This window comes from Hyperolius riggenbachi, chromosome 7 (assembly GCF_040937935.1).
Source record: "Hyperolius riggenbachi isolate aHypRig1 chromosome 7, aHypRig1.pri, whole genome shotgun sequence".
Lineage (NCBI taxonomy): Eukaryota > Metazoa > Chordata > Amphibia > Anura > Hyperoliidae > Hyperolius > Hyperolius riggenbachi.
In genome coordinates this window covers 198,691,048-198,717,923 of record NC_090652.1, presented here as the reverse complement: position 1 = coordinate 198,717,923, position 26,876 = coordinate 198,691,048, and the positions used below count along the sequence as shown (strand labels likewise).

The following is a 26,876-nucleotide window of genomic DNA, read 5'->3' as shown; positions in this document are numbered from 1 at the left end:
GATGGTTTGATCAATTTTTAGTCACAAAGATTTACTTAAAGGGACTCCGAGCAGTGCAGAAACTATGGAAAGATGCATATCATTTTAAAGCTCTCTTTCTCCTTTTTCCAATGATATATAAATCACCTCCCTACGCCTTGTAGTTTTCGCTATATTCACGATTGAAATTGCCGCGGCTGCGATTTCGATCGCGAAAATAGAGAAAACTAAAAGGCGTAGGGCGACGATTTAGAGGTCGTCAGAAAGAGGATAAAGAGAGCTTTAAAATGATATCCATCTTTCCATAGTTACATTGTAATACACAGGGCGACTTTTTCTGCTGAATGGAGCTGCTGACACTGGGGAAAGTGTCGTCCTGTGTAATACAAGTAACTATGGAAAGATGGATATCATTTTAGAGCTCTCTTTCTCCTCTTTCTGGCGACACCTAAATTGTCACCCTACGCCTTTTAGTTTTCTCTATTTTTGCGATTGAAATTGCGGCCGCTGCAATTTCAATCGCGAAAATAGCGAAAACTACAAGGCGTAGGGCGGTGATTTATATATCATTGGAAAGAGGAGAAAGAGAGCTTTAAAATGATATGCATCTTTCCATAGTTTTTGCACTGCTCGGAGTCCCTTTAACTTCCTGTCGTCAGATCTATCCAATGGAGCAGAGAAAGACATAAACCTGACTTAGGTTGAGCCATTTCTCACTCTATTCAAAATACTACTGATCATTCACAGATGGATTGTGATGCATTGTAGATGAATCTTTTGCTATCGGTTACAGCAACCATTGTAGAAAAGTGTAGACAAGGTCTGTCTGCTGTGGGCTGGTATAAGCTACATAGCACCATGTGAGAGATATTGATCGACCCTATATTTATTTGCATACCTTGCTTTCCTGCTTTTCTCAGAGTTTGTAAGTATATTCCAGCCTTTCATCACCGGCATTGCACAGGCAGCTACAGGCTGCGAAAACAAAATTTGACACAGTACTTGGTGTGAAGAGGATAATGATTATTATTATTATTTTTTTTTTCCTTCCTGACGCCAAATGGCAGTAAGATAAATACCTGGATCAACTCTTCCACAAATTAACTAATAATTATAGTCATGGGTGCCCTTCAATGCAAGGAAGGAATGATGATGCGTCTTAATATTCTGTGAGAACTGTTGGCCTGGGAGGTTTTTGTAATACAATATTAAATTACAACAAACATGAAAAGTTACACAACATACAAGTAAAGTAATACAGACCTTTGGGGCTTTTTCAATCTCCACCAGACACATGCGACAGTTTCCAGCTACTGACAATCGCTCATGGTAGCAGAAGCGAGGTATCTGTACACCCACTTTTTCACATGCCTATGTGCAAGAAACAGATTGTATTAAAGATGTGTTATTTTTGCACTATTTGAACTCTCCGGTATTATATTATTAGTATTATTTATGATACTATAATTAAATTATTATTATATAGTACTGGTGCATAACTTCAATTTTGTAAGACAGCTTATAAATAACTTATAGTGAATCGACTTCTGTTGAAAAATAAAAAAAATGTGCGTACACACCTTTGACTGATGTCACCAGTCGAGGATCTGGACCCAATACCCTTGGGTGAAATTGATGGGCCGACTTGTACAGACACGGAGTCAGCTGTGTTGCTGAAAACATGTTCTGTTGCTACGCAGGGGCGGAATGAAGACAGAGTGGTCACGCGGCAAGCAGGCAAGCAGCGTGTACAAAGGAGTTGGCCGTCACTCGGCCAAGTTGATGCCTCCCAACCCCCACCCTCGTTTCTGACTCCATTTTACAATAAACTGATATTCTTTACTTTTATATCCATATTAATTGTCCAATTCCTTTTCCTGAAGAGGTAAACCTTGGTTCATGAAACATGTTGAGCATTTCTGGAATTGTCAATGTATTTTTCCATGATTGTACCATCCACTGTACAGTGTCATATTTTGTACAGCTAGTGTGCAGCATAGTTGCAATTATTTGCTGCTCCACAGTTCACATCTTGGGCAGCACAGGTGGCGTAGTAGTTAGCACTCTCGCCTTGCTGCGCTGGGTCCCTGGTTAAAATCCTAGCCAGGTCAACATCTGCAAGGAGTTTGTATGTTCTCCCCGGGTCTGTGTGGGTTTCCTCCGGGCACTCCGGTTTCCTCCCACAACCCCAAAACATACAGATAAGTTAATTGGCTTCCCCCTAAATTGGCCCTAGACTTCAATAAATACACTACACGTTACATACAACTATGGTAGGGATTAGACTGTGAGCTCCTCTGAGGGACAGTTAGTGACAAGACTATATTCTCTGTACAGCGCTGCGTAAGATGTTGGCGCTATATAAATACTAAATAATATTAATTTATATTAATCCCTGAGATGACCAATTTATAAGTGTATTACAATTATCATGGTTCATTACTTAGTAATTGTTTAGGACACACAACAACTATCTTTTTAGAATGTATTTGTGTGGCTCCAATTTACGGTATATAGATTATTGTTTTATTTTCCCCTGAAAAGTACCACTGCAGCTTTTTTTATGCATTTTAAAGAATTTTAGCAATTTGGGAATTCATTTGATTTTGATACATTGCATGTTTTGTAACTATTAACAATATCGGGCATATATTTGCAGCAATTAAAACTGTTTGGTCAATAAATGAGCAAGACGTTTTGAATCAGAATGATACCATTTATTGGCTTACTTAGAAGAAAAGGAGTAAGCTTTCAGCTAATAAGCCTTCTTCAGACTCGATACTCTACTCCTACTACTGCTGTATCACTAAATGATAAATAAAGACTAGATTTTTGGAGAAGAGTTTGATGCTTGGACAAATTTAGGAAAAAAATGAGAAGTAGACAGCAGAGGTTAAAGGCTCATACACACATCAGATCATAGTCTTTGGAAAATGAAAGATCACAGACCAATTTTACCCCCTTCCATGTAGTATGAGAGCCATACCTACACAGTCTATTCTATGGAGCTGAACTCTCCATCAGACAGAAATCTTTGCAAGATGCTGCACACAAAGATGCTGTAGACATTCTAAAGATCAGTATCTGCAAAAGATCTGTTCCTGCAAAAGATCCGTTCCTGCAAAATGCATTCATAGTCTATATCTGCAGATCATCATACACACCTTGTTTAACAGACATTCATCTGCAGATCAGATCCACCAGGATGGATTTTCAGATCTGCAGATGATTGATCTGCAGATGAATGTCAGTTAAACAAGGTGTGTATGAGAATCTGCAGATCTCATAGACTATGAATGCAATTTGTAGGAACGGATCTTTGGCAGGAACAGATCTTTTGCAGATACTGATCTTTTGTGTCTGTACAGCATCTGTGTGTGCAGCATCTTGCAAAGATTTTTTTCTGATGGGGAGTTCAGCTCCATAGAAAAGACTGTGTAGGTATGGCTCTCCTACTACATGGAGCGGGGTAAAATTGGTCTGTGATCTTTCATTTTCAAAAGACTATGGTCTGATGTGTGTATGTGGCCTAAGTCGGATATGTAGTATATGAGGGTGATAAAAATGACCTTGCAACAGCTGAAATAAGCATTGACTGACAGGTGCATCTGGAGTGCAAATGTACACATTGTCATAAACAAATAAGGAGGAGAAAGTCAGTGTGCATTGTGGGAAATGGACCTTTCCTTGAGGCTAATTGTACACATGGTGCAGAGTGATTGTCCTGCAGCTGGAGAGCCTGCCGCAGGATAATCACACCGCACCCCTACCTATTTCACACACCCTGTGGCAGAGATTGTTGCAGTGCCATTAACTCCAATGCAATTATGTGTTGAGCGGTACTGCACTGCAGAGTCTGTGCCGCCTGTGCGTCATCAGAAGCACTTCCATCGCAGCCAGTCGCATCGTGGGTAGTGTGGCCAGTATCGTAGAAATGAATGGCCACTGCGACAGGGGAGCGTTGAAGGAGAGCAACGCAGTGTGAAAGGGACCTAAAGAAATACTGAGGTGAAAATAAACTGAAGAGATAAACAATTGCATCTATCCTCCAACTCCTAAAAATTAATTTATGAATTTTTGAGAAATACTACAGTTGTATCTTATGTTTAAATCTCCTTTTTTTTTTATTTTTATTGTTTCATTGCCTCAGCTCAATGACACAGCCTTTCAGTGACCCAGAGCTAAAATCTATGAACTATTGACCCTTTTTATCTCTTCCCTGTTATCAGATGCTGTTCTCTGTGAGTGAATAGTTTCACACCTTTAATTCCTTATCAGTGAGGGTAACAACATGCGGTAGTCAGACATAGTTCGAACTGGAGAGAAACTTGCATACCTACATGTTAACTCTTTCAGACACAGAAAGAAAAACAAACTAACAGCCTAGTTATTTGTATGCTTGCCACTTTAAAGATGTAGATATCACATAAATTAACACTTTTGACTTTGCTAAATCTATTATTATTTATATAGTGCTAACATTTTCCACGGCACACAATGCAACATCCAGCAACACAAATACAAACGCGTACATACTTGATCTGTGATTTAAAAATCAACCAGCTAAACCAGTGCTTGTTCATTTTATAGATTAATTACAGCAGGAACCAGAAACACTAGGGGAAGACCCTGCCCTTGTAAATGTACAATCTATATAAAATAAATCTATATCAGGGGTGCCCAATAGGACGCTCGTGATCTACCGGTAGATTGCAACCGCCTGCTGAGTAAATCACGGCCGCAACCTGTCAAATTCTGCTGTGTGGCTGTTAGAATTTGCTGCCACGCAGGTGCCGCTATCCGATTTTGCTGCCATAGGCACAGCAGCATCAGGGAAGAGAATGGACAGGCATGGCTGAAGGGGAAGCGCGGCTGAAGGGGAGAGGAGCAAATGATGAGACAGCGTCTCCTCCCTTTCAGGCTGTGACAAGTGCACAGCAATGTGGCCAAATAGCTTCAGAAGGATTATGTTTGAAGAGGGGCGGGCAGACTGCCTAACTATGCTGGGATGGGGGGGGGCTTCATAAAACAGTGTGGGGGAGAAGGATTCTGAAGCTATTTGCTATGCTTGGGAAGGGGGAGAAGGATTTTGTGAATGTGTGACTGCCTAACTATGCTGGGATTAGGGGGGGCGTTCCTGAAACTGTGTGGGGGAGAAGGGTTGGTAGATCTCTTGGACTCAAAAGAGTGTAAGCACCCCTGATCTTCTATATAAACAATATATTTATATATACATACATACATACACACACTTTAATTTTTAGAATGGAAAACACAAGCAAACTGAATATGCATGTGTTACCTGTAGGACTGTGGTGCCCGGCTCAACCATTATGGGTTTTCCATCCACAAAAACCTCCAACAGGTTGCTGGCAGCTGTGGCGGTTGTTCGTACTGCAACATTGAGGTATACATGTTAAGTATGGCAGAGCATGAATTGAAACAAACATTAACAGAACAAGTCTAAAAATGTCAACTCATGAATTTTAACACTACAAATTAAGGGCAAATGTCATTTTGTATTATAAGGTTACGAAGCGTGCCTGAAAAATATGCCAGTGTACTCACTATCCTAATATGAAGCCTAATGCGACAAAAGCATTGACTTCTCTCAACAGACACTCTCCACTCTCACCCTGCCCTCTTTTCACAAATGTAAACAGAAAAGCTACTGTACTGTACTGGTAAGAAGTTTGAATGGGACTTTACCAGTCAATTAAAAGAAGGCTGAAGTGTCAGAAATATGGTAGGTTTCCATACATAACTGTGGATGTTGTTTCCTAAATGACAATTGCACATCGCTTCAGGTGGCATTTTAGGAGTGAACATTTTTGCACGCGTTTCCAGCCGCGTTTTGGAAACGCATGCCGGAGGTAGACACGCACGACATCAGACAGTGCATAGAGTGCACTGTCTGATGTTCACACCTGTGCGGTCCGGGAACGCATGCTGCATGCATTTTTGCAAAAACGCGTGGCTGTCCCATTCACAGTGATGGGATCAGCCACGCAACGCACACAAACGCGGATGGCGTGCCTTCGCATGCGTTGCGTTCCACACGCATGACCATCCACGTTTGTGATGTAAACAGGGCCTAAGCATGCTGCTCAGCTATTTCCCAAGCAGCCTATTCTGTTATATGAACAAGGGAAGGACAAGGATGAGTGAGAGGCAATGGGGGGAATAACTAACAGTGTCGGCCAATGATGTTCTGGCTTGTCCCATTACAGAAGAGGGGGCCTCCTATAGCAGAGGAAACCTGTGCACTTTAGATTATTATCTGCCATTTTGGACAATGAAAATCTAAGGTGTGCATGTAGTTCAAGTTGTACACACTTGCAAAAGCCATGTAGCCAGCTGTTTCCTGAATAGAGTCAGAACACCTGATTTCTCCGGCAGGGAACACACTTGTCTTTCAGTTTTCTGCGCGCGTTTTCCTGCATACTTTTTCTGCACACCAAGTGTGTCTCTATGCAGGAAAACGCGCGCGTTTGTTTCATAGCAGCTGATGTAATTGATACAAAAAAACTGACAAAATGTGCAGTCATGATGCAGAATGTCAGTTTTTTTTCTGCGTGCAAACAATACAGTAAGTGTGTACTAGCCCATTGATTAACATGAGTTCTCAGTTTTTCTGTGCAGAAAACGCGTACGAAAACAGTCAAGTGTGTTCCCTGCCGGATACATATTCTGTTTCAGAAGCATAACAGCCAGAAAACAGAATGTTAGCATTGGCACCTACATGTTCCTTTCACTTCAATTTTCCTTTAATGCTGAACTAAAATCATGAATAAAAATAACTAAAGCTACGAGACATCTATGGAACAGGTCTGAATGACCTACAAACAACTGCTCTGTTTATATAATAATTAGAAAATGGTCAATGGTTTACATATTTGAAACCTCTCTATTCTTGACAACCACCGAGAAATTACTAAAGATTTGTACACACAGAAAATGAATATCGGCATTAAAGCAAATCTGTAGTGAGTGAAACAAAAAAGAAAGAAAAAAAATCACCTATGGAGAGGGGAGGCTCTGGATCCTATTGAGCCTCCTCTGGTGAAGTTACGCCGCCTCCATGAGCCATTGGACAGCTTTTGGAGCACTCATGTTCCTGAAGACGGACAGCTCCAGACTGTGCCTGTGCAGTCTGGATCTGCCTGTCTTCAGGAGCACTCCAGGTCACGAGTGCTTCTGAAACCTTCCAAGGGCACACAGAGGTGTATTGGACCAATTGGTCAAATACCTGTAACTTGGATGACAATGCTGGAATGAGGGGACAGGGAAGGCTCAATAGGATCCAGAGCGTTCTTTCTCCATAGGCAAGAATCTGACCTTTTTTTTCCCTCCCGTCAGTCATACTTTAGCGATTCTTAGGGCAACATTTTGGGTAACGGGCACTTTACAAACACACGATTCTCAGCTATAGCCAAACACCATGTACTGCTAAATAGAAAAGGGAGGAAGAGGCCACATGTGGAACATGATCGAGCAGCATGGGAACAAAAACTGGTAATGCTCTAGCTTGTCATTTAGCAATCTAGTGGGATGGATGGCAATACGACATTGGACATCTACACAGACAATAGATTTGAGACTGCATCAAACAATTGTTTTGGCCACATTTTCTAACTACATATGTACTTTACTCGGTCTTGAGAGCTGCATACCTAAGACAGAACATACTGCCCTACCCTTCCACCTCTACCAAATAATAGCTGATATAGCAAAGGTTGGGAAGAACCATCCCAAAGACACTACATGTCGCATTTGTCATGTGACAAATGTTTTCAAAAGCAGACACAGCATTTGTAAAACTGCTAAAGGGGCTGAAAGGTATGGTTTATAAATAAAAAAGTAAACGTTCTCAAACCCAGTCAGGCAGGTCTTAAAGTACCAATGAGTTAGTGAAGGAAATCTTACATTATTCACTCAAAACGAAAAGTCAATGTGAACCTGACTGGCCACTGAACATAGCCAATGAATGAAACCAGAACTATAGAAGATGAAAAAAAATCCCAAAGCTGCTTCTTCATTTAAAACATGTTACTATATACATGTTACTATATTTTGAAACACAGAAGATTTTATACATTACATAACTATGAGCAAATGGACTGGGTGTGTGCATTAACTAGAATATATATGCAGGATTGACAGTGATACTAAAAAGCCAATAAAGAAAGGCATTAGCTATTTTGCTGCTTATTAGCACATCCTGCTGTTAAGGAGGATCTAGTACAGAAAATAATGCACTGTACACTAGAACCACAACATACAAAACTAGTATTACAATGTCCTACCTAGACACTAAAACATAGCTATGGCGTTATTTTCAGTAGTACAAACTCTCCCAGAAAAGCTATAAATCATGCAGATTCTGATGTGCATAAATAAAATGAAAATAACAAAAAAAATATATAAACTCACCATTATTTACTGTCAGTTGGGCAGTGCTTGCCAGAGCCCTGTGGATCGCAGGTAGTCGCAACATGGTGCTAAAGACATAAAAGATATAAACAATAGCATTGTCATTGTGACTTTTTTGCACTAATTTTCACATAAGAAATAAACGATGCATGTTATATACATAAATTGCGCAGGTATTATCACAGATGAGGGACTGGCGGACAGGACTGGCTAGCTGAACTGGTGAGCAGAACTGCCGGATGGGGCTGACAGGACTGAATGACTGAACTTGTGGGCAGAACAGGCATTCGGGACTGACACAACAAACTGACTGATGGGCAGACAGAATGACTAGCAGGCTGAATGACAGACAGGCTAATGGCAGGGACTAAAGGTGCATCCACACATCAGACTATAGTCTTTGGAAAATGAAAGATCACAGACCAATCTTACCACCCTTCATGTAGTATGAGAGCCATACCTTCACAGTATTTTCTATGGAGCTGAACTCCCCATCAGAAAAAAATCTTTGCAAGATGCTGCACACACAGATGCTGTACAGACACAAAAGATCAGTATCTGCAAAAGATCTGTTCCTGCCAAAAATCCATTCCTGCAAATTGCAATGATAGTCTATGAGATCTGCAGATCATCATACACACATGATTTAACTGACATTCATCTGCAGATCAGATCCACCAGGATGGATTTTCAGATCTGCGGATGGTTGCTTGATCTGCAGATGAATGTCAGTTAAATCATGTGTGTATGATGATCTGCAGATCTCATAGACTATCATTGCAATTTGCAGGAATGGATTTTTGGCAGGAACAGATCTTTTGCAGATACTGATATTTTGTGTCTGTACAGCATCTGTGTGTGCAGCATCTTGCAAAGATTTTTTTCTGATGGGGAGTTCAGCTCCATAGAAAAGACTGTGAAGGTATGGGTCTCATACTACATGAAGGGTGGTAAGATTGGTCTGTGATCTTTCATTTTCCAAAGACTATAGTCTGATGTGTGTATGCACCTTAACAGTGCGGAGTCACCAGAGCTATGGAGTTGGAGTCAGAATTGGAGTCAGGGTCAAGGAAATTTTTGGGTACCTGGAGTCGGGTCATAAAAAAATCACTGTCTCCTAATAAATTTAAAGAGGAACTCCACTGAAAATAATGTAATAAAAAAAGTGCTTCATTTTTACAATAATTATGTTTAAATGATTTAGTCAGTGTTTACCCATTGTAAAATCTTTTTAATCCCTGACTTATATTCTGACATTTATCACATGGTGACATTTTTACTGCTGGCAAGTGATGTAGCTGCTGTATGCTGTTTTGGCAGTTGGAAACAGCTGTAAACAGCTATTTCCCACAATGGGCTCTATTCTCAAAGACCAAACTTTTCCGCAAAATTTTACCGCTATATTTCCGTCAGCGGTAAACTCCGCATTTTTTCAGCATTCTTTAACATTTTCTGCATGTTTGCCGCATGCGGAAAAAAAGATGCGGAAACAGCCATTATTCATGCGGGAATCATGCGGTAAAAAGGTCGCATGAAAAAGTGTTTAAAAAAAAAAAATAAAGTCCAGCAAGCACAGCCCTTAAGCCCCCAGACATCATTAATGTCAATGGGATGCGGAATATATCACCTACTACTTGTAGGTGATAAAAAAAAAAAAACGGTAATTAACGTCGAAATGATGCGCCTGAACATTTTGGAGAATTGATCTTTTAATGCGGAAAATACCGACTTTTGCGGACATTTTTCCGCATGAATCCCGCACTTTTACCACACTTTTTCCGCATGCGGAAAAAACATGCGGAACATTTTGAGAATTTCAATGTGGAGGTGTTTTGGTCGGTAACTTCCCGCATGCACTTTACCGCATGCGGGAAGTCTTTGTGAATAGAGCCCATTGTAACAAGACAGGAAACTGCCAGAAGTACCTCGGTACTCAGAGCTTCTTGTGGGAGGGGTTTCACCACAATATCAGTCATACAGTGCCCCCTGATGGTCTGTTTGTGAAAAGGAAAAGATTTCTCATGTAAAAGGGGGTATCAGCTACTGATTGGGATTAAGTTCAATTCTTGGTCGGAGTTTCTCTTTAAACAGTCATAAATAATAATACATACATACATACATATATATTTATTTATTAATTAATAACAAGGCTTAGTCCACAGAAATGAAATAATAAACCAATCAAAAGCATGTTAGTTGTGCTGCTGCATGAAAGCAGTCACCGTATTTTTCAAATCAGCTATACATATCTGATTGTGACAGTATCTCTGATGTGTAGCATGGTGGCATAGTGGATAGCACTCCTGCCTTGCAGTGATGGGTCCCAATCACAACCAGGGCACAATCTGTATGTTCTCCCCGTGTCTGCATGCAATGTTAATTGGCTTCCCACTAAATTGACCCTAGACTACAATGAACTTATGACCATGGTAGGGATTAGATTGCGAGCTCCTCTGAGGGACAGTTAGTGACAAGACTATGTACTCTATAAAGCATTGCTGAAGATGCCAGCGCTGTATAAATACTAAATAATAATACAGTAGTAGTAATAAAAATGAGTACCCCCCCCCCCCCCCTCGCTTCAGAGCACCTGCCATGCGCCCTCTCCTTCCACCCCTGCCACAAGCTCAGTAGGCAGCAGCTGTATAATGCATGCGCAGCACTGAGTCCAAGTCGTGTGCGTAATATTAATCACACACACAGCTTGACAATGTACCGTAATCTGGCTTGATAAAGGTGGATAAGCAAGTTGTACAATAATCACACAACCAAAAGTCTAGTTCAGGCTCTCTCAATCAGGGTTCCATGAGTACTCTGCAGGGGTTACTTGACATTTTCCCCCATCATGGGGGAAGTATAAGGGCCGGCTCACATTGGGCGCTTGCCCGCAGATCCCGACGATTGCGTTCGGGTCCACAAATTGTGATACGGAGGCAAAATCTCCCAATTTCAGCACAATTTGCGCTCGTGATTCCCGTCAATAGAACAAGAACCACAGAGCAATCGCCCCAAAGAGGCTGCATGCAGCGCACTTGCGATTGACTGAAATCGCAAACGCCGCAGTGTAAATGTATTCATAGTGATACATTAGCAGCAGCGTTTTGCCGATCGCCAGTGATCAGCAAACGCGGAAAAATCACCAAGTGTGAACCAGCCCTAATAGAGCACATTGCAATAGGGGGTACCGTAAAAAGAAGCACTACATTGGGGGTCAGAACAATAATAAGCACATTAATAAAAAAACACTACTGTAAGATAAGGAGACCGCATAATGAGTGGCAGTGTAATGGGGGTAGTGAAATAAACAGCCTCACCTACTTTTAAAGCAGTAGGATCAGCCATACTATGCCAGGGAAAAAAACACATATATAAGTAGATAAATACTTGATCTACTTACATAACACATGTATTATACTGTCCACATTTTGATTTCAGTGAATGCTATATAGTAAATGACGAGAATTCTGTTCCTGGTGGGGGCCATGTCTTTTGCCCAAAGTTAAGGCTAACTCGTGATGTCATTTCTGCCCTTTACTTTTTTTCTTGTCTCCTCCAATCGCTGAGTCACCTCAGCCTTGCTTGTAAACACAAGTGAGTAGGGGATTAGGTTTCAGATAAGCAGCTGGCAGGGAAATAAAGGGAAGAGGAGGAATAGATTATAGATAAAAAGAACCCCCAGCATGCAATTCTTTGGCACTGACTACTAAAGGGCCAGTGCTCCTTAAAGGGATACTGTAGGGGGGTCAGGGGAAAATGAGTTGAACTTACCCAGGGCTTCTAACGGTCCCCCGCAGACATGCTGTGTTGGCGCAGCCACTCACCGATGCTCCGGCCCCGCCTCCGGTTCACTTCTGGAATTTCAGACTTTAAAGTCTGAAAACCACTGCGCCTGCGTTGCCGTGTCCTCGATTCCGATGATGTCATCAAGAGCACACAGTGCAGGCCCAGTATGGTCTTTGTCTGCGCAGTACACTCCTGGTGACATCAGCGGGAGCGAGGACACGGGCTTGCAGGCACAGTGGTTCTCTGACTTTAAAGTCAGAAATTCCAGAAGTGAACTGGAGGCGGGGCCAGAGCATCGGGGAGTGGCTGCGCCAACACAGGATGTCTGTGGGGGACCATTAGAAGCCCCGGGTAAGTTCAGCTCATTTTCCCCCGACCCCCCTACAGTATCCCTTTAAGTATGTGATAACTCCAAATCATAACAGCAGAAAAAGTTTTGAAAGTTTTGAATGCAGGCTTACCATCTTTATCACTTAATACACTCAGACCAGTTGCTGTTGAAATTTGATTTTTATGGTGGCGATACCGCTTTAAAGAGCATGCCTCCTGCAAAATAAATGCAGGGGTTCCTCGAGATCAAAAAATAGTTTGCAGACGGACCAAGTCCAACACTTTGGTCTACTCTGTTGCATAATGGCATATTACCTAAACGTATGTGCATTGCAGTCCAGCACTAAAGGTACAGTCCGCAGTGATCATCAAAGTCCCTCCCTACCCCCTGAACAGCGGATGGAAATGCTTGGAGGGATGTGGATGATAATTTAAAAAAGACTGCAAGTAGTTAAATCTCCTGTGCTTTCTTTCTGTTCCTATTAGGAAAATAGAGCAATTTTTAATTGATCTCAGTAATGCAAGATAAAGTGGAAAACTGTGGTTTACATGATGTGACTCAGGCCTGGAACCCATTACAAATCGCTAGCGTTTTTAATTAGCGATTTGTAAGAGATTTCATGAGCGTTTTCCGGCGATTTTGGTAGGTTTTAAAAAGTGTAAGCTTTTTGCCAGCGATTGTGATAGCGGTTTAAAAGTGTAAGCTTTTTGCCATCGATTGTGATAGCGGTTTGTGGTTTTAATTCTGATTTTTCCTTTCAAATTATAATTTTTTTTAATAGTTTGTAGTAATTTAAAATCACACACAAATCGCTATGTGTAGCGTCATGAGCGATTTACCAGTGCTTACATATACTTTATATTGAAGCGCAAACGCTCCCAAAATGCGGGCATGTCCTGCAATTGCAATTTTGCTAATCGCAATCGCTACTGTGGAATTTGTTTCATTGGCAGAGAGTTTAGGAAAAGCACTAGCGATTCCCTAAATGCTCAAAAAAGTGGTCTAGTGGGTTCCAGCCCATAGGCCTGGAACCCACTGAAATCCGCAAATGCAAAACGCAACCGCTAGTGCTTTGTCTGAGCGGTTTGCAAGCGGATTCATGCGTGTTTTCGGTCGCGTTTTGCAACAGTGTATTTTTTTCCTCAGCGGTTGTCTAGCGTTTTGCGTTTTTATCCTGATTGGTCCTGTGAATTATTTTTAAATTTGTTACAGTGTGCTGAACCGCAAAACGCTAGCAAAACCGCTCAGTTTAGGTTTTGCTGAGCGTTTCTGCTAGCGTTTCAATACTTTACATTGAAGCGCTAACGCTCCCAAAATGCTGCAGGTCCTGCGTTTGCGTTTCTGGGAAACGCAAACGCTCCTGTGGAAGTTGCCCCATCCATTAACATCAGCTGAGCGTTTTGGCAAAACGCTAGTGTATCGCAGCGCTGCCAAAATGCTCAAAAAACGCTCTTGTGGGTTCCAGCCCTAACAGAGTTTGCTCAATGAGAAGCTTATTGTTCTGGTTTGCATGCAATTTTAACCATACCTCCCAACTTTTTGAGATGAGAAAAAGGGGCACTTAAGCCACGCCCCTGCCACACCCCCGGCCACACCCTCACCACACCTCTAGTCACGCACACCATAAATATTTCATAAGAAAAATATGTTGTTTTATAATTCAAACCACACTGATCCTTCCTATCCTGGTTCATTTTCCTTCATAGTAACATTTTAAAATTAGTAATATATCAATGTAAAGGTTGGGAATAAAGTTTAGAGTCAATCAAACACATTTTTACTATAGAAATATATGTATTTACATAGAAAGAGGGACAAAGTCCTGAAAGAGGGACAAATAAGGGTGAAAGAGGGACAGGGCTCCCAAAAAGGGACTGTCCCTCCGAAAAAGGGACAGTTGGGAGCTATGTAATACACCTTTGGACTGGGTCTATCCAAGTCCACAGCAAGGGTATTCAACTGGCCTAATACCAAGCTGCCAACAGTTTACATGCTAAACAAAATGATAATTATCTTATTGATTATCTCTAGTGAGCAAGTTGGAACAAACTATAATCCGGGCAACTGTTAAAAGCCGAGTGTGGCATATCGACAGGTGTACGGGCAATGTGGGCACCTTTTGAAAAAAAAAAACTTTCAATGCTAAATGCCAGCAGCCAGCGATGTTTGTTTTATTTGCATAATTAAAACTTGTACCCCAGAACACACTGGGTGATAGTGGAGGTCTCTCATTATACGTGATCTATTTATACAAATGATATTATATTTATAAAAACAAGGTGGCTTGCTGGAGAGTAATATGTCACACAGGTTACATACATCGTGTGAAAGGGCCAGTGGCAGGGCAGCATAGTGTTTTCCCAGTAAGAGCTAGCTGTCAAGGACTTGAAGGACATGAGAGTCACCCTGCATTGCACACACAGCGAACACCCCCAGCATGGCCTGCTCTCTCTGCCTCTTCACACACTATATGTGTACACAGGAGACCCCGCACTCTCCACTCACCCCAAAGGCGAACCTCACGGGCTCCCCTGCTAGCTGGCCTTCAAGACCACAAAGCGCTGCCTTCCCACCAGAGAGCAATATGGCGGACTCGGCAATTTCCGCAAAGGAGGTTTGGAACGCTCGTATAGAATACAACTATTTCGAGTACTTCCGGAAACGTTCGGCAATTTCCGTTAAACTTCTCAAAAGCGTTCATATATTTACAGAAAATATGGCATGATAGTGACGCTTTCAGTAATAAAAATAAAATAGGAGCATACAGTAATAAAAATAAATAAAGGCAACTTTATAACTACCCGGACGTGTGACTAGCATACAGCCCGCATCCACTGCAACGTGGCGAATCAGCGTTAGCTCTGCCCCTGATTACGCGCTGACGGAAGACGTTGCTCGTATAAAATCTATTGTATGCCAGCGAAGGTTCTTTTCCTTCCACGCGTCTCTCTTGTTCTCGTTCAGTGGCAGCCATGGGCTTCGGGGATCTCAAATCCAGCGCCGGCCTGAAGGTTCTCAATGAGTTCCTGGCTGACAAGAGCTACATGGAGGGGTCAGTGGCTGCAGCATCCATCACTCTTCCTGAACACCCGGCTGGCTGTAGGCGCTGGGGTCCGGCCAGATAATGCGGCCGGTGTTGGGCTTGGTAGGTGAGGGCGCCTGTTTTCTGTAGGCAGGGAGGCCTCCAGGTCTAGTGTGTCTATAGTACTGTACCAGCTTTCATGACTTCTCATCTTAACTAAATGTCTACCTATAAGCTATTAGTAGTTTCAGCTGACTTAAAAAAAATGATTGAATCTCTTCACATCGATTTCTGACTAAAATTATTTAATCAGTGTGTGGCTAGTTTTGTGTAAGGTTTATTGGATAGGGTAGATTTCAACCAATCCATGAGCCTAGAGAGGCATAAATGGAGTTGATGTCGAAAATACTTGATTGCTATATAGTGAATAGTCGTGAAATCTTGATTGCTGTGGTCAGAAACACATTTTCAGTTGCCCAGGGAAGTACAGCTGCGTGGTGTTTTCAAACGATGGAGAACAGAGCAAGTGCCCGTATAACTTCTTAAGGCCCCAGGCTAGCTATGAGTGGTTTTGTGAGACTGCTTGTGTCTTCTGAATTGCAAAGTATGGTGATTTTTAAATGTGCATATTGGACCTATGGATATTTGGTCCTGCAGCCATTGAATGTGATCCCTCTAGAAATGCTGCATGAAGCTCTTTCATGTTGGGGTGACTGAAGTGTATTTTTCTTAATTTAGTGCTAGAATGTGTATGGTATTTTTCCACAAGTGAAAGGCTTTGATTATTTAGGTTTGTAGTTATGTGCTGCGAAATCATTTTGTACAGTGATTTTGAAAATGCTGCAGAAAATGCTCTAGTCATCCCCTGGTCTTATCTGTCAACACAAGTCAGCTGAATTTTTCCCATTTTTGTCAGCACATATTTTAGGAACACTGGATTGCTTGGTAGGAAGATTCAAGCTGACAGTTTAAATATTCAGCATTTCCACACCAAGTAATTTAAAATTTAGCCACTACCAGCTGATCGATTAAATATTTTCTATATGTATTTGTCCCCTTGTGTGTGGAGTAGGGAATTATCCATGAGATGCAAAAAATTGATTCTGGATTATGTGACATTTTGCATGCTACTTGAAAATGGACTTTCACATTAGGGCAGATTTTCTGCGTTTCAACGCAAAGGGTAAAGTTTGCGTTACCCAAGGTGAAACGAAAGACCATAGACTTTCATTTTAGCTTTCACATATAATGCAGCCTTTTTGTGCGTTGCGTTACACTGCACCCAGGCGCAGTTTTTCGGTCGACGCTAGCTTTATGCGTTACAATGTTAGTCAATGTAAAACGCACACTATGCATGTTTTTAATCCGTTAACGCAGGAAATCAGTCCCAGAATGCAACAGAGGAACAATGTAGAAAGTTGAAAACTAAAAGAAAAAATTACCTGCGTTTTTCTGTGCTGTAACTCATTGAAAACGGATTAAAAACACACTCACTCACTGCAGTGCAACGCATACAACAAAACGTATGCTTTGAGCGTTCTCCAACGCAAGCTCTGATGTGAAAGAGCCCTAAGCAAGTCCCATAAAGGTTGACTTCGATTGGTCTATTTTTAAAATGGCATAAACTTGCACACTAAATTTGTACTAGCCCAAATAAAGCAAAATACTCACCTAAAGATGTATTAGGGATCTGCAACAAACTGGCATCTCTCCAATCCATCTTCTAGAATTGGGTACCATGGGAGCGAATCAGACTTCAAACAATCGCGGTTATTAGCGTGCGGGTCTTCAGAGTATCGGAAGATAGTCTGCAGTGGGATCCACCATGACAGTCATGACACTGAACATAGTTTAACTGCCTTTAATTACTCGGTATTAAGAAAAATGATTGTTGTGGAGAATCACCACTGCAGAAATCATGTTGTGGGTACGGGTCTTTTCAGTAACTAAGAAACATTTGCATATTACTGACTATATATTAAGCTGAGAATTTGCCCAATGTGCAGTTTTTTTTTTGTGTTTTTTTTCAGATGTTAACAGTGTGCGCACCAGACTTTGGGGTCAGGTTGAACTGACTTGGATTGTGTTCGGTTTCTCTTCTCCCCCCCACCCCGTTTTTGCCTTTAAATTCTTGCTCAGAATTTTCAGTCTAGTCTAAAATGTAACTTCCATTTCTGTACAGTGTACGATATTTTATATATGCTTTGCAGATATGTTCCCTCCCAGGCTGATGTTGCTGTTTTTGAGGCCCTCTCCGGTGCTCCCCCTGCTGAGCTGTGCCATGCCTTACGTTGGTACAACCATATCAAATCCTATGAAAAGCAAAAAAACTCGTAAGTATGTAAGACTTTCTAGAGCTTTTTATTTTACTGGGGTCGCTTAAGGTGCGTAGACACATGAGACTATAGTCGTTTGAAACTATCGGTCCCCGATCATTTCAAATGTACGATCGTTTAAAAAAAAGCCAATGATCATTAAGTCAAACGATGGACGAGCTAAATCATTAAAAACAAAAGATCTGTCCTGGCGGATTTTTTTTTTTTTTTTTTTCAAACGACGTTGGTAAAAGTAGTACATTGTTAAACGGTCGTTCGTAGTAGGCATGACAAGCGCACTTAGTTTTATAGTAACAGCACATTAAATTTTCCCCTCATGATGTAACGTTCATTCTATGATTGTGCCCAATGATGCGTTGTATACTACATGATTATACCATAATTTTGATTTTAACAGGACAACGTATTTTTGTATGTTTTGTCAACACTATATTATCTAGATGCTCAACTACATACCGACAGTATGAAATAGAAATGTAGTTATGTCATATGCATAACGTTAGTTTTACAACGTAACATACGTTTTGAACCATTTACGTGCAGGCGGAATTTGCTATGATGTAACTTCCAGGAACAGTATGTAATGTTTCGGATTGTTCATTAACAAACGATCAGATCGTTGCACACATTTTAAAGCTAGGTTGTTCTTTCGTCAATTAAAAGATCGTTCGTTGTTCACAACGAACGATCGTTGTCGTATGTGTACGTAGCTTTAGATGTGGGACATCCAGTGTACAGTATATGGTAGAATTCGTCTCTTCCTCTTGCTTTATTGGTTAAAGTATGCCTTATATGGATGGACAATAAAATGCTAAACAAATTCTAAATCGATGCAGAATTACAATATTTCCATGCAAACGTATCCAACCTAAAAATGGACCAATTGAATGGGGTAATTTGGTTGTCAGTTTTCATGCTGCATACATTGGCATTAGAATTTGTGATTCTGCAGATGTTAATGAGTACTGCTGAATAGAATTAGATTCTACTAGATTAGAATTAGGTTCTATTTATCATTAGAAATGAGCAGCAACCTATCCTGTAGACCCATGCTAACAGTGGCAGTAAAGCATACTTTTCATTGACTATGCAACAGTCGCATAACTTGTAGTGTGACTTTACCATTGGGTTTCTGTTTTTATAGGGAACACAATACAGCTCTCACTGTGAACTGTAATAGAACACAACAGTGAACCATGTAGTCCGTAGAAGGGCTTCACTGCCGCTGTAAACATGCATGCGGTCTTGTAAAATATACCTTTTCTGCAGGAACCGCACGACAGAACACAACGGTTGCCGTGTGACTGGAACTTTTTTATACTGGTCAATGACTATGCAGAGGTACAGACAAACGCTTACATCACGCTTTTGTCCTGGTGGACTCAAAGCACCAGAGCTGCAGCCACTAGGACACACTCTATAGGCAGTAGCAGTGTTAGGGAGACTTGCCTAAGGCCTCCTACTGAATAGGTGCTGGCTTACTGAACAGGAAGAGCAGAGATTCGAACCCTCTGAAATTTTGCCCTAAATCAAGTGACTTGTAAACTGTGCGAGATATTAAGGTTGCATATTCCCAACTGGCTGTTAAGGCTAATTTATAAATATGTTGCAGTATTGTACATATAGAGTGCTATTTTGCAATAGCTACAAAAATTTACTTAAAATATCTGCTTGCAGTTTGCCTGGAGTGAAGAAACCCTTAGGAAAATATGGCCCTGTGAATATCGAAGACACAACGGGCAGTGCTCCCAAGGATTCCAAAGAGGATGACGATGATGACATTGACCTGTTTGGCTCAGATGAAGAAGAGGTACCGTATGTTAAAGAGACTCTGAAGTCTTTTAGGGCCTGTTTTCGCCTGAGCGGGAATCGCACGATTCCTGCTCACAAACCGCTACACAATGTAGCGAGTGACAGTGTTCTCACTGCCGCGGTTAGCGCTAACCGAAACCGCTCTGCATGTAACCTTTTGCCGGCTATGAGCGTTCCACGATTAGCGATCGCTCCAAAACCGCTGCAGTGATTTTTCCGCGTTAATCGCTGGAAAATCACTCCCGCAAGACGGGTTTTGCGATTATGTGTGAATGGGCCCTTAATTTTTTTTTTATTTTTTTTTAACAAAATCCTTTAACATTTTTCTCTACCTATACCGCTGTAATCTAACTAAATTCCCCCAGCCCCAAGACAAACCCACACAGTGGGGTCTGTCCTGATTTGAAAGGACAGATTATGGCCCAAAATGCCTGTGCGTCGTCTTTTGACTTTCCTACAGATGAACTTTTAAGATGCTGTAACTTTTCAAAGAGCCTAATAAAGAACCAATTTTAGATGGTGCGAATCGTATGGAGTAATTTAGTGTCTTGTGACTCCAAAGGGGATTCCTTGCACATTCTACAACCATTGGTGCGGTGGCAATTGCGTTATATACTCCAAAATAGACCTGTCAATTGCTTTTTAAGCTGCATAATTGTGTAAAATTTGCATAATGATGCATCTCATTATCTGCCTGTCCCTGCATCCACCTGTCCATGTGTCTAAAGTGAACCTGGAGTTTTGCACAGGACAGAAGGAAAACAAAGAAATGCACCCTGTATGTAGTTCGTTCAGTCGAAGTCCCCCCTCATCTGACTAATAACTGTAATTTGATCTCTCAGCTGGCTGCCTAAGCAGAACAGCTTATTTGTAAACACCGGATGTTAACCCTATGTCTGCTTCCATATAAGCAGGAAGTAAGCCCACTGCAGATTTATTGCAGAATTTGTATTGGCTGTAACCTTTCTTTAGGTTGCATTCACAGTGGGACGTTATTGTCGCACGTTATCTAGTCTTATAACGCAGCTTGCCGCACTGCAATGCTAATCCTATCTGCCGTTCACAGTGCGATGTTAAAGATATTGCATTGTGGTAACTTGCTGCTTGTAGTGTTACCTCTTAACACGTTGCTACTTTGTCTCATTAAAACGCAACGTCCGACCGTGAATTCGACCTTAAAGGTTATGGTGTTGCTTATCACTTTTTTTTTTTTTTTTTTTTTTTTTTTGAGCAGAGAGAAAGTTCTGAGTTCAGGTCTGCTTTAAGCCTGTTGTGGACTGGCTTCAGGCAAGGATTGGGATGGGTGTGAGCCACACACAGCAGTGGACAGCACATGCCAGCCTGTTATTAAACAGGCTTTGTGGCTAGTTAGATACAAAGGCTGTCATTACTAATGTTTTCTCAGCTATAGAGTTGCTTAACTGTAACAGGCGTGCAATTCTGGATAGCCAAACCTGTGTGCTTCTTTCAGGTGTGGCCAGTAAACCTTGTGGGAAGTCATAATTACAGCCAGTTCTAGCATCATTTTTTTGTAAACATGACAATGGCCTCCATATTTCTGTTGAGTGGTACTTTAGGTTTCCCTGGGTTGCTATAGCTCAGATTTTTTTTTTTTTTTCATTAAGTCCTAATTTATTACTTTCAGGTTTCAGGCTGGTGTTGTGATGATTAATCTTAATCACCATCTTTCGACTGACGTGTGATGCACACATAACATTCTGATCGCACCAGTTTTGTATAATGGAAGCCATGGATTTATGCAATTACATATGCTAAATTGCGTTTTTGTTTCGTTCCTCCCCCGCACAGGAAAGTGAGGACGCTAAAAGAATCAGAGAAGAGCGTTTGGCGCAATATGAGTCAAAGAAATCCAAAAGTAAGTTTGGTTTCCTGTAAATGTATTGCCCCCCCCCAGCAGGCCCATGTCCACAGATACTGGTCTGGAACTGTGTCCATGTCGCAGTTCCAGTATTCCTACTGTGGCAGAGCAACTTGTTCTACAGATATTCTCTCTCAGTTTTCTGAAGTGGGTGATTTGTGGCACAAACAATAACTAGAGATTTAGTTTTTAAGTCTTGTTAATCAAATTTTACAGGCATGATGGTGTGACATAAACACCTATTCACGCTATGGCTGCACTCCGTTTTAGCCACTCCAGATTGAATGAATCCCTTTTAAAGTGTACCTGAGACGACGTAAAGAAAAAAGTATGCATACCTGCGGCTTCCTCCCCACCCCCCTTGCAGGTTGATTGGTCCCTTGCAGTTCTCTTCTGCTGCTTTGATCCTTTGCTACGGTCCAAGTAAGTGAGCCATTTGGTGCATTCCAGCACTGTGCACTAAACTGTCCCAACGTCGTGGCTTGGAGCGTTCTACATTCAGGTGCAGAACACTCCTGTCATTTAATTTATTAGGACCCATAGTAGAGGATGACGAAGGACCGATCAGCCTGCAAGGGGGCTGGAGGAAGCCCCTGGTAAAATGTATACTTTGATCCTTAAAAAAAAAAAGACTGCTGGCACAAAGGGGCTTAGCGACGTCCCATCGCTCTCGACGCTCGTTCTGCACACCACTCTGCTCGCGCTGAGATTGTGCTCAGTCAGGAGCTAATGAAATTGGCTCATGAGTGGCTCACTGAGCTTTGCGGTCATAGTGGCAGCCAGGGATGGGCTCACGAGTAGTTCACTACTCAAATTCGAGGTTAAAATGAGGCTTACTTCCTCAGCTGTGTGGCTAGGAGAGGGGGTTACTTGCCCATAAGTCCACTATCTTCTATGCGTTCCAAACATCTTGCACTCACTACCGCACACTTCCATCTTGAAGTGGGAAGTGCGTGTATTGAGTCTTGCAATGTGTCCCAATAGGATGCGTGCAAAACATTTAGAACACAGTGGACTTATGGGTGAGTAACTCCCTCCCAGCTACACAGCTGAGGCAGTTAAGCCTCATTTTAATCACAAATTGGAGTACTAAACTACTCGTGAGCCCATCCCTGGTGATGTGTGAGCAAGTGGCCTGCAGCGACTGAGCATGCGGTGCTTAAATTGAATTCTGCGCCAGAGAGAGATCCCAAACGGGTCGTAGTTTTCAATTAGCCCGGTTTCAGAAGTGTTTAAAAACTGTCCTGTACCATTGCTTGATTCTTGGCAGAGGCATTTATCGGTTGCCTTGACCAAGTTTCATCTTTACGCTTCCTCCAAAACTTGGTGTTTATTCAAAAAGCTGAATCTTCCGATAGAAGTTAAAACAATATTTTAAACTGAGCTTTTCTCTTTAAAGAGGAGCTGTTAGGTATAGGGTCTCAGAGAAAATAAACACATATATCAGTAGCTAAATACTGGCTGTACTTACATTACATATGCATTTCACTGTCCACGTTTGGATTTCACAGAATTTGTATATAGTATATGCAGAGAATGATGCTCCTGACAGCTCATGGCAGGTTCCATGTTTGTCTGTCTCCTATGAAGCCAAATGTGTCGTCATGTCCTGCCTGCTTCCTGATCACAGAAAAGCTCGTACTGAATAACACTAGTGTGCAGTGAATATTAGCCATGTGGCTAGGAACAATAGCGGACTCCTGCAGTGTACTCTGCCAGGAGATTTATGATCCTGTAACTTCTCATTAGCAGCCGAGGGGAGGGCCCCAGAATGCTTTGCAGTATGGTATGGGGCTTGCTTCCTCTTAAGAGCTTGGGTCTAACAGCTTTGCTGATAAGCACACATCAAATGCAAGATTTTTAACTACAGTATTGCCTTTTTGGCTTCCTTCTAAACTGTTTAACACAGGAGAATAGAGGTTTAAATTAGCTTCTGCAGCCTGACAGTTACTCTTTAAAGAGACACTGAAGCGAAAAAAAATATGATATAATGAATTGGTTGTGTACTATGAATAATTACTAGAAGATTAGCAGCAAAGAAAATATTCTCATATTTTTCTTTTTAGGTATATAGTGTTTTTTCTAACATTGCATCACTCTATAATATGTCCAGATTACACAACACTCAGCATTCAAAATGAGTCTTTCAGAGCAGTCTGTGAAGTAATAAACTCTCCTCTGCTAGAGGAAAAGTAAACAGTTTAATTACAGTTGCGATAATAAAAGTCAGATAACAGCCCTCTCCACGTAGGAGAGCTTAATAGCTTTTTTGCATAGAGATAACTGGAGTTTCTCAACTCTTCCTGCACTGGAAACAATTAGACTGATGTATCTGATCTTAATGTTTTTTTTCTTAGCTGTAGTACACATACAAATCATAATATCATCATTTTTTTTTTCGCTTCAGTGTCTCTTTAAAGATGGACAACCTTCAGATATCTTTCACTCTTTAAACCAATATCCACCTTCTTTACAGAACCAGCACTTATTGCAAAGTCTTCCATCTTGCTTGATGTGAAACCCTGGGATGACGAAACTGATATGGGGAAACTAGAAGAATGTGTTAGGAGTATTCAGATGGACGGCTTAATATGGGGAGCATGTAAGTATTTGCCTGTCTTTACATTGGACGCATAAAGCACATGTGGCTTACATGATGAATACTTATCACCATCTTTCGGCTGATAGAAATGATGTATCTTTATTTTACTCTGATCTGCCACAATGTGACTAATTTGTTCTTGTCCACCTAATCCAATGACACTAATCTAGGTGAGTTCTATGTATACCTACAAAAACTACGGAAGGGTGGTAAATTATCGCCTGTGCCAATCTTCAGCCCCATCTACACGATACGATTCTTTGTACGATTCGATTATGATTCTATTTATGATCCGATTAAATCCGACATGTCCGATCAGGATTCAGTTCTATTTGCCATTTTGCAATGGCAAATCGAATCTCGGTCAGACATGTAGGATTTAATCGGATCGTAAATCTAATCTTATCGTGTAGATTGGGCTTTAGAACCTGTACATTCTATATATAGAAAGTATGGGTGTTTCTATGTGCTTTTGTATTCTAAAAGCTTACTCCAGTAGCCACTTAATCTACTTTGGTCCATTTGCAAGCTACATAAATCAAATGCAGCAATTATTGCAAGCTCAGGATTATTAGAAAATTGTGAACTATCCCTAATCATAATGTCACATTTCAGCAGTGGTGTTTAATTACTGCAGAACCTTTACTGGATGGTCATTCCTTAAAGAGTCTGAAGCGAGAATAAATCTCGCTTCAGACCTCATAGATAGCAGGAGCATGTGTGCCCCTGCTAAAACGCCGCTATCCTGCGGCTTAATGGGGGTCCCTTCACCACCAAATCCCCCTCGGTGCAGCGGGGGGAGTGCTTCCGCATTGGGGCAGGGCTAACCGCCGCAGCCCTGCCCCACGCGCATCTGTCAGTGCGTATCTCCACCTCTCCCCCGCACCTCTCAATCTTCCTTCACTAGGAGAGGCAGCGATGCGCCGCTGATAGACACACTGTAAGGCAGGGCTGCAGCTGTTAGCCCTGCCTTCAGCAGCAGCAAAATCTACGACCAATTTGGTCGTTGATTTTGCGGGGGGGGGGGGTGAAGGGACCCTCGTTTAGCCGCGGGATGGGATAGCGGCGTTTTAGCAGGGGCACACATGCCCCTGCTAACTATGAGCTCTGAAGCGAGAGTTATTCTCGCTTCAGTGTCTCTTTAAAGGGAACCTTAACTGAAAGGGATATGGATGTTTCCTTTTTAAATACCAGTTGCTGATCTCTGCATGCAGCAGTGGCAGAATCACACGCCTGAAACAAGCATGCAGCTAATCCAGTCTGACTTCAGAGTACCTGATCTGCATGCTTGTTGAGGGGCTGTGGCTAAACATTTTAGAGACACAGGATCAGCAAAAGTCAGGCAACTAGTATTTTAAAAGGAAAAATCCATATCCTTCTCAGTTTAGGTTCCCTTTAACCTCGAGCATTATGCTGCTCAGGAGTTTTTTCAGCCACCAAGTCCCCAGTCTAAATTTTATTGATCGCATTGTTTTAATAGCTTCAGCTAACACTAGGCTAGCTAGCAGTGGTGGCCGCATCACCTGATTACTTTTGATTCCCCCCGATCGCCACTAAATAAATTACCCAGCCTGGATCCAGCCTTCGGCGCAGCCTCCCCAGACAGCTCTGCTCTTCTCTATGGGGAGGATCGAACATAACGTTGGCGACGTCATGCGCAGACCCGATCCTCCCCATAGAGAGGTGTGCAGGGAGGATCTCTTAAAATTATACTGGGGTACTCCTGGGGACAGCCGGCGGTATGCAGTGTCGGGCATACCGCTAAGGAGGTACCCTTCCTTATTTATTCAGTTACCATATAGCCTTTGGGTAACGTGTCTTATAATATTTTTTTTTTGCGCATGCAAAATGCCTTCCACGTTTTTGATCTGAACCATACTAACCAATTTTAATCGGGTGTGCTGAAGGCAGATGAGCTATAGATGGGAACCTACACTTTATGCATCAGCATTTATCAGAGCAAGTTCTATAGTGTTTTTTTTTGTTTGTTTGTTTTTTTTTTTTTAGCACAAGTCTCAAATCAATCAGCTTTACAGAATTGTTTGCAAACCCATATTATACCACTTAACCCAAAGTTGAGGACACTAAAACTAGTTTACCTTACAATTAACTAAACATATTAAAATAGTTTGACCAGCATGCTGTACATAGCACATGCATGAGCAATACATTTATGCTATTTTCTCCCACCTGATTTTTTTTTTTTTTTGTTTCCTCCCCCCAGCTAAGCTTGTTCCGGTTGGATATGGAATAAAGAAGCTGCAAATACAGTGTGTTGTGGAAGATGACAAAGTTGGCACAGATTTCCTGGAGGAGAAAATCACCGCATTTGAAGACTTTGTGCAGTCCATGGATGTTGCTGCTTTCAACAAGATCTGATTTTGCTTTTCAGTTTAGTTAAGGCACTTAAATAAAGAACTTAATGAGATTTCAGTGTTGTGTGCTCAATTTGTTTTATGCAGGTCTTAAAGCGGTATTGTCACCATAAATATCAAATTTCAACAGCAACTGGTCTGAGTGTATTAAGTGATAAAGATGCTAAGCCTGCATTCAAAACTGTTTCTGCTGTTATGATTTTGAGTTATCACATACTTAAAGTGGATCCGAGGTGAACTTTTACTCATTGCATAATTGTGTTCCTTTCCTATTGTTTATAGGGCATTCCTCAAGCCAAATACTTTTCTGTTATTGTTTTAATA

The 26,876-nt window shown here is 41.6% G+C and overlaps 2 protein-coding genes across 3 annotated transcripts in view; one reads left to right on the top strand and one right to left on the bottom strand.

Annotated features, from left to right (window-relative positions):
- The window catches only part of NDUFS1 (NADH:ubiquinone oxidoreductase core subunit S1), a 76,821-nt gene extending 61,665 nt beyond the window's left edge, over positions 1-15,156 (bottom strand). The window contains exons 1-6 of one of the 2 annotated variants that reach the window (XM_068245001.1): positions 15,032-15,156; positions 12,657-12,741; positions 8,413-8,480; positions 5,282-5,373; positions 1,243-1,350; positions 878-954 (exon numbers count right to left, since the gene is read on the bottom strand). In XM_068245001.1, coding sequence (XP_068101102.1) covers positions 878-954; positions 1,243-1,350; positions 5,282-5,373; positions 8,413-8,476 — 341 coding nt within the window. In that variant the 5' untranslated portion in view covers positions 8,477-8,480; positions 12,657-12,741; positions 15,032-15,156. The remainder of the gene's footprint in view (positions 1-877; positions 955-1,242; positions 1,351-5,281; positions 5,374-8,412; positions 8,481-12,656; positions 12,742-15,031) is intronic. The other variant, XM_068245000.1, reaches the window with a different exon arrangement.
- A 293-nt stretch (positions 15,157-15,449) lies between these two features.
- EEF1B2 (eukaryotic translation elongation factor 1 beta 2) lies at positions 15,450-26,605 on the top strand. The gene is made up of 6 exons (XM_068245002.1): positions 15,450-15,578; positions 17,759-17,881; positions 19,562-19,694; positions 21,506-21,572; positions 24,052-24,177; positions 26,402-26,605. Exons 1-6 carry the CDS (start codon positions 15,499-15,501, stop codon positions 26,554-26,556), a joined length of 684 nt encoding a protein of 227 aa, XP_068101103.1. The 5' UTR covers positions 15,450-15,498; the 3' UTR covers positions 26,557-26,605.
- The last annotated feature ends 271 nt before the right edge of the window (positions 26,606-26,876 follow it).

Excerpts from the sequence above, each read along its gene's own strand:
- EEF1B2 (XM_068245002.1), top strand. The coding sequence starts at position 15,499 with ATGGGCTTCGGGGATCTCAAATCCAGCGCCGGCCTGAAGGTTCTCAAT. Across the intron at positions 17,882-19,561 it reads TATGAAAAGCAAAAAAACTC|TTTGCCTGGAGTGAAGAAAC; the intron begins GTAAGTATGTAA and ends ATCTGCTTGCAG. Across the intron at positions 21,573-24,051 it reads TGAGTCAAAGAAATCCAAAA|AACCAGCACTTATTGCAAAG; the intron begins GTAAGTTTGGTT and ends CCTTCTTTACAG.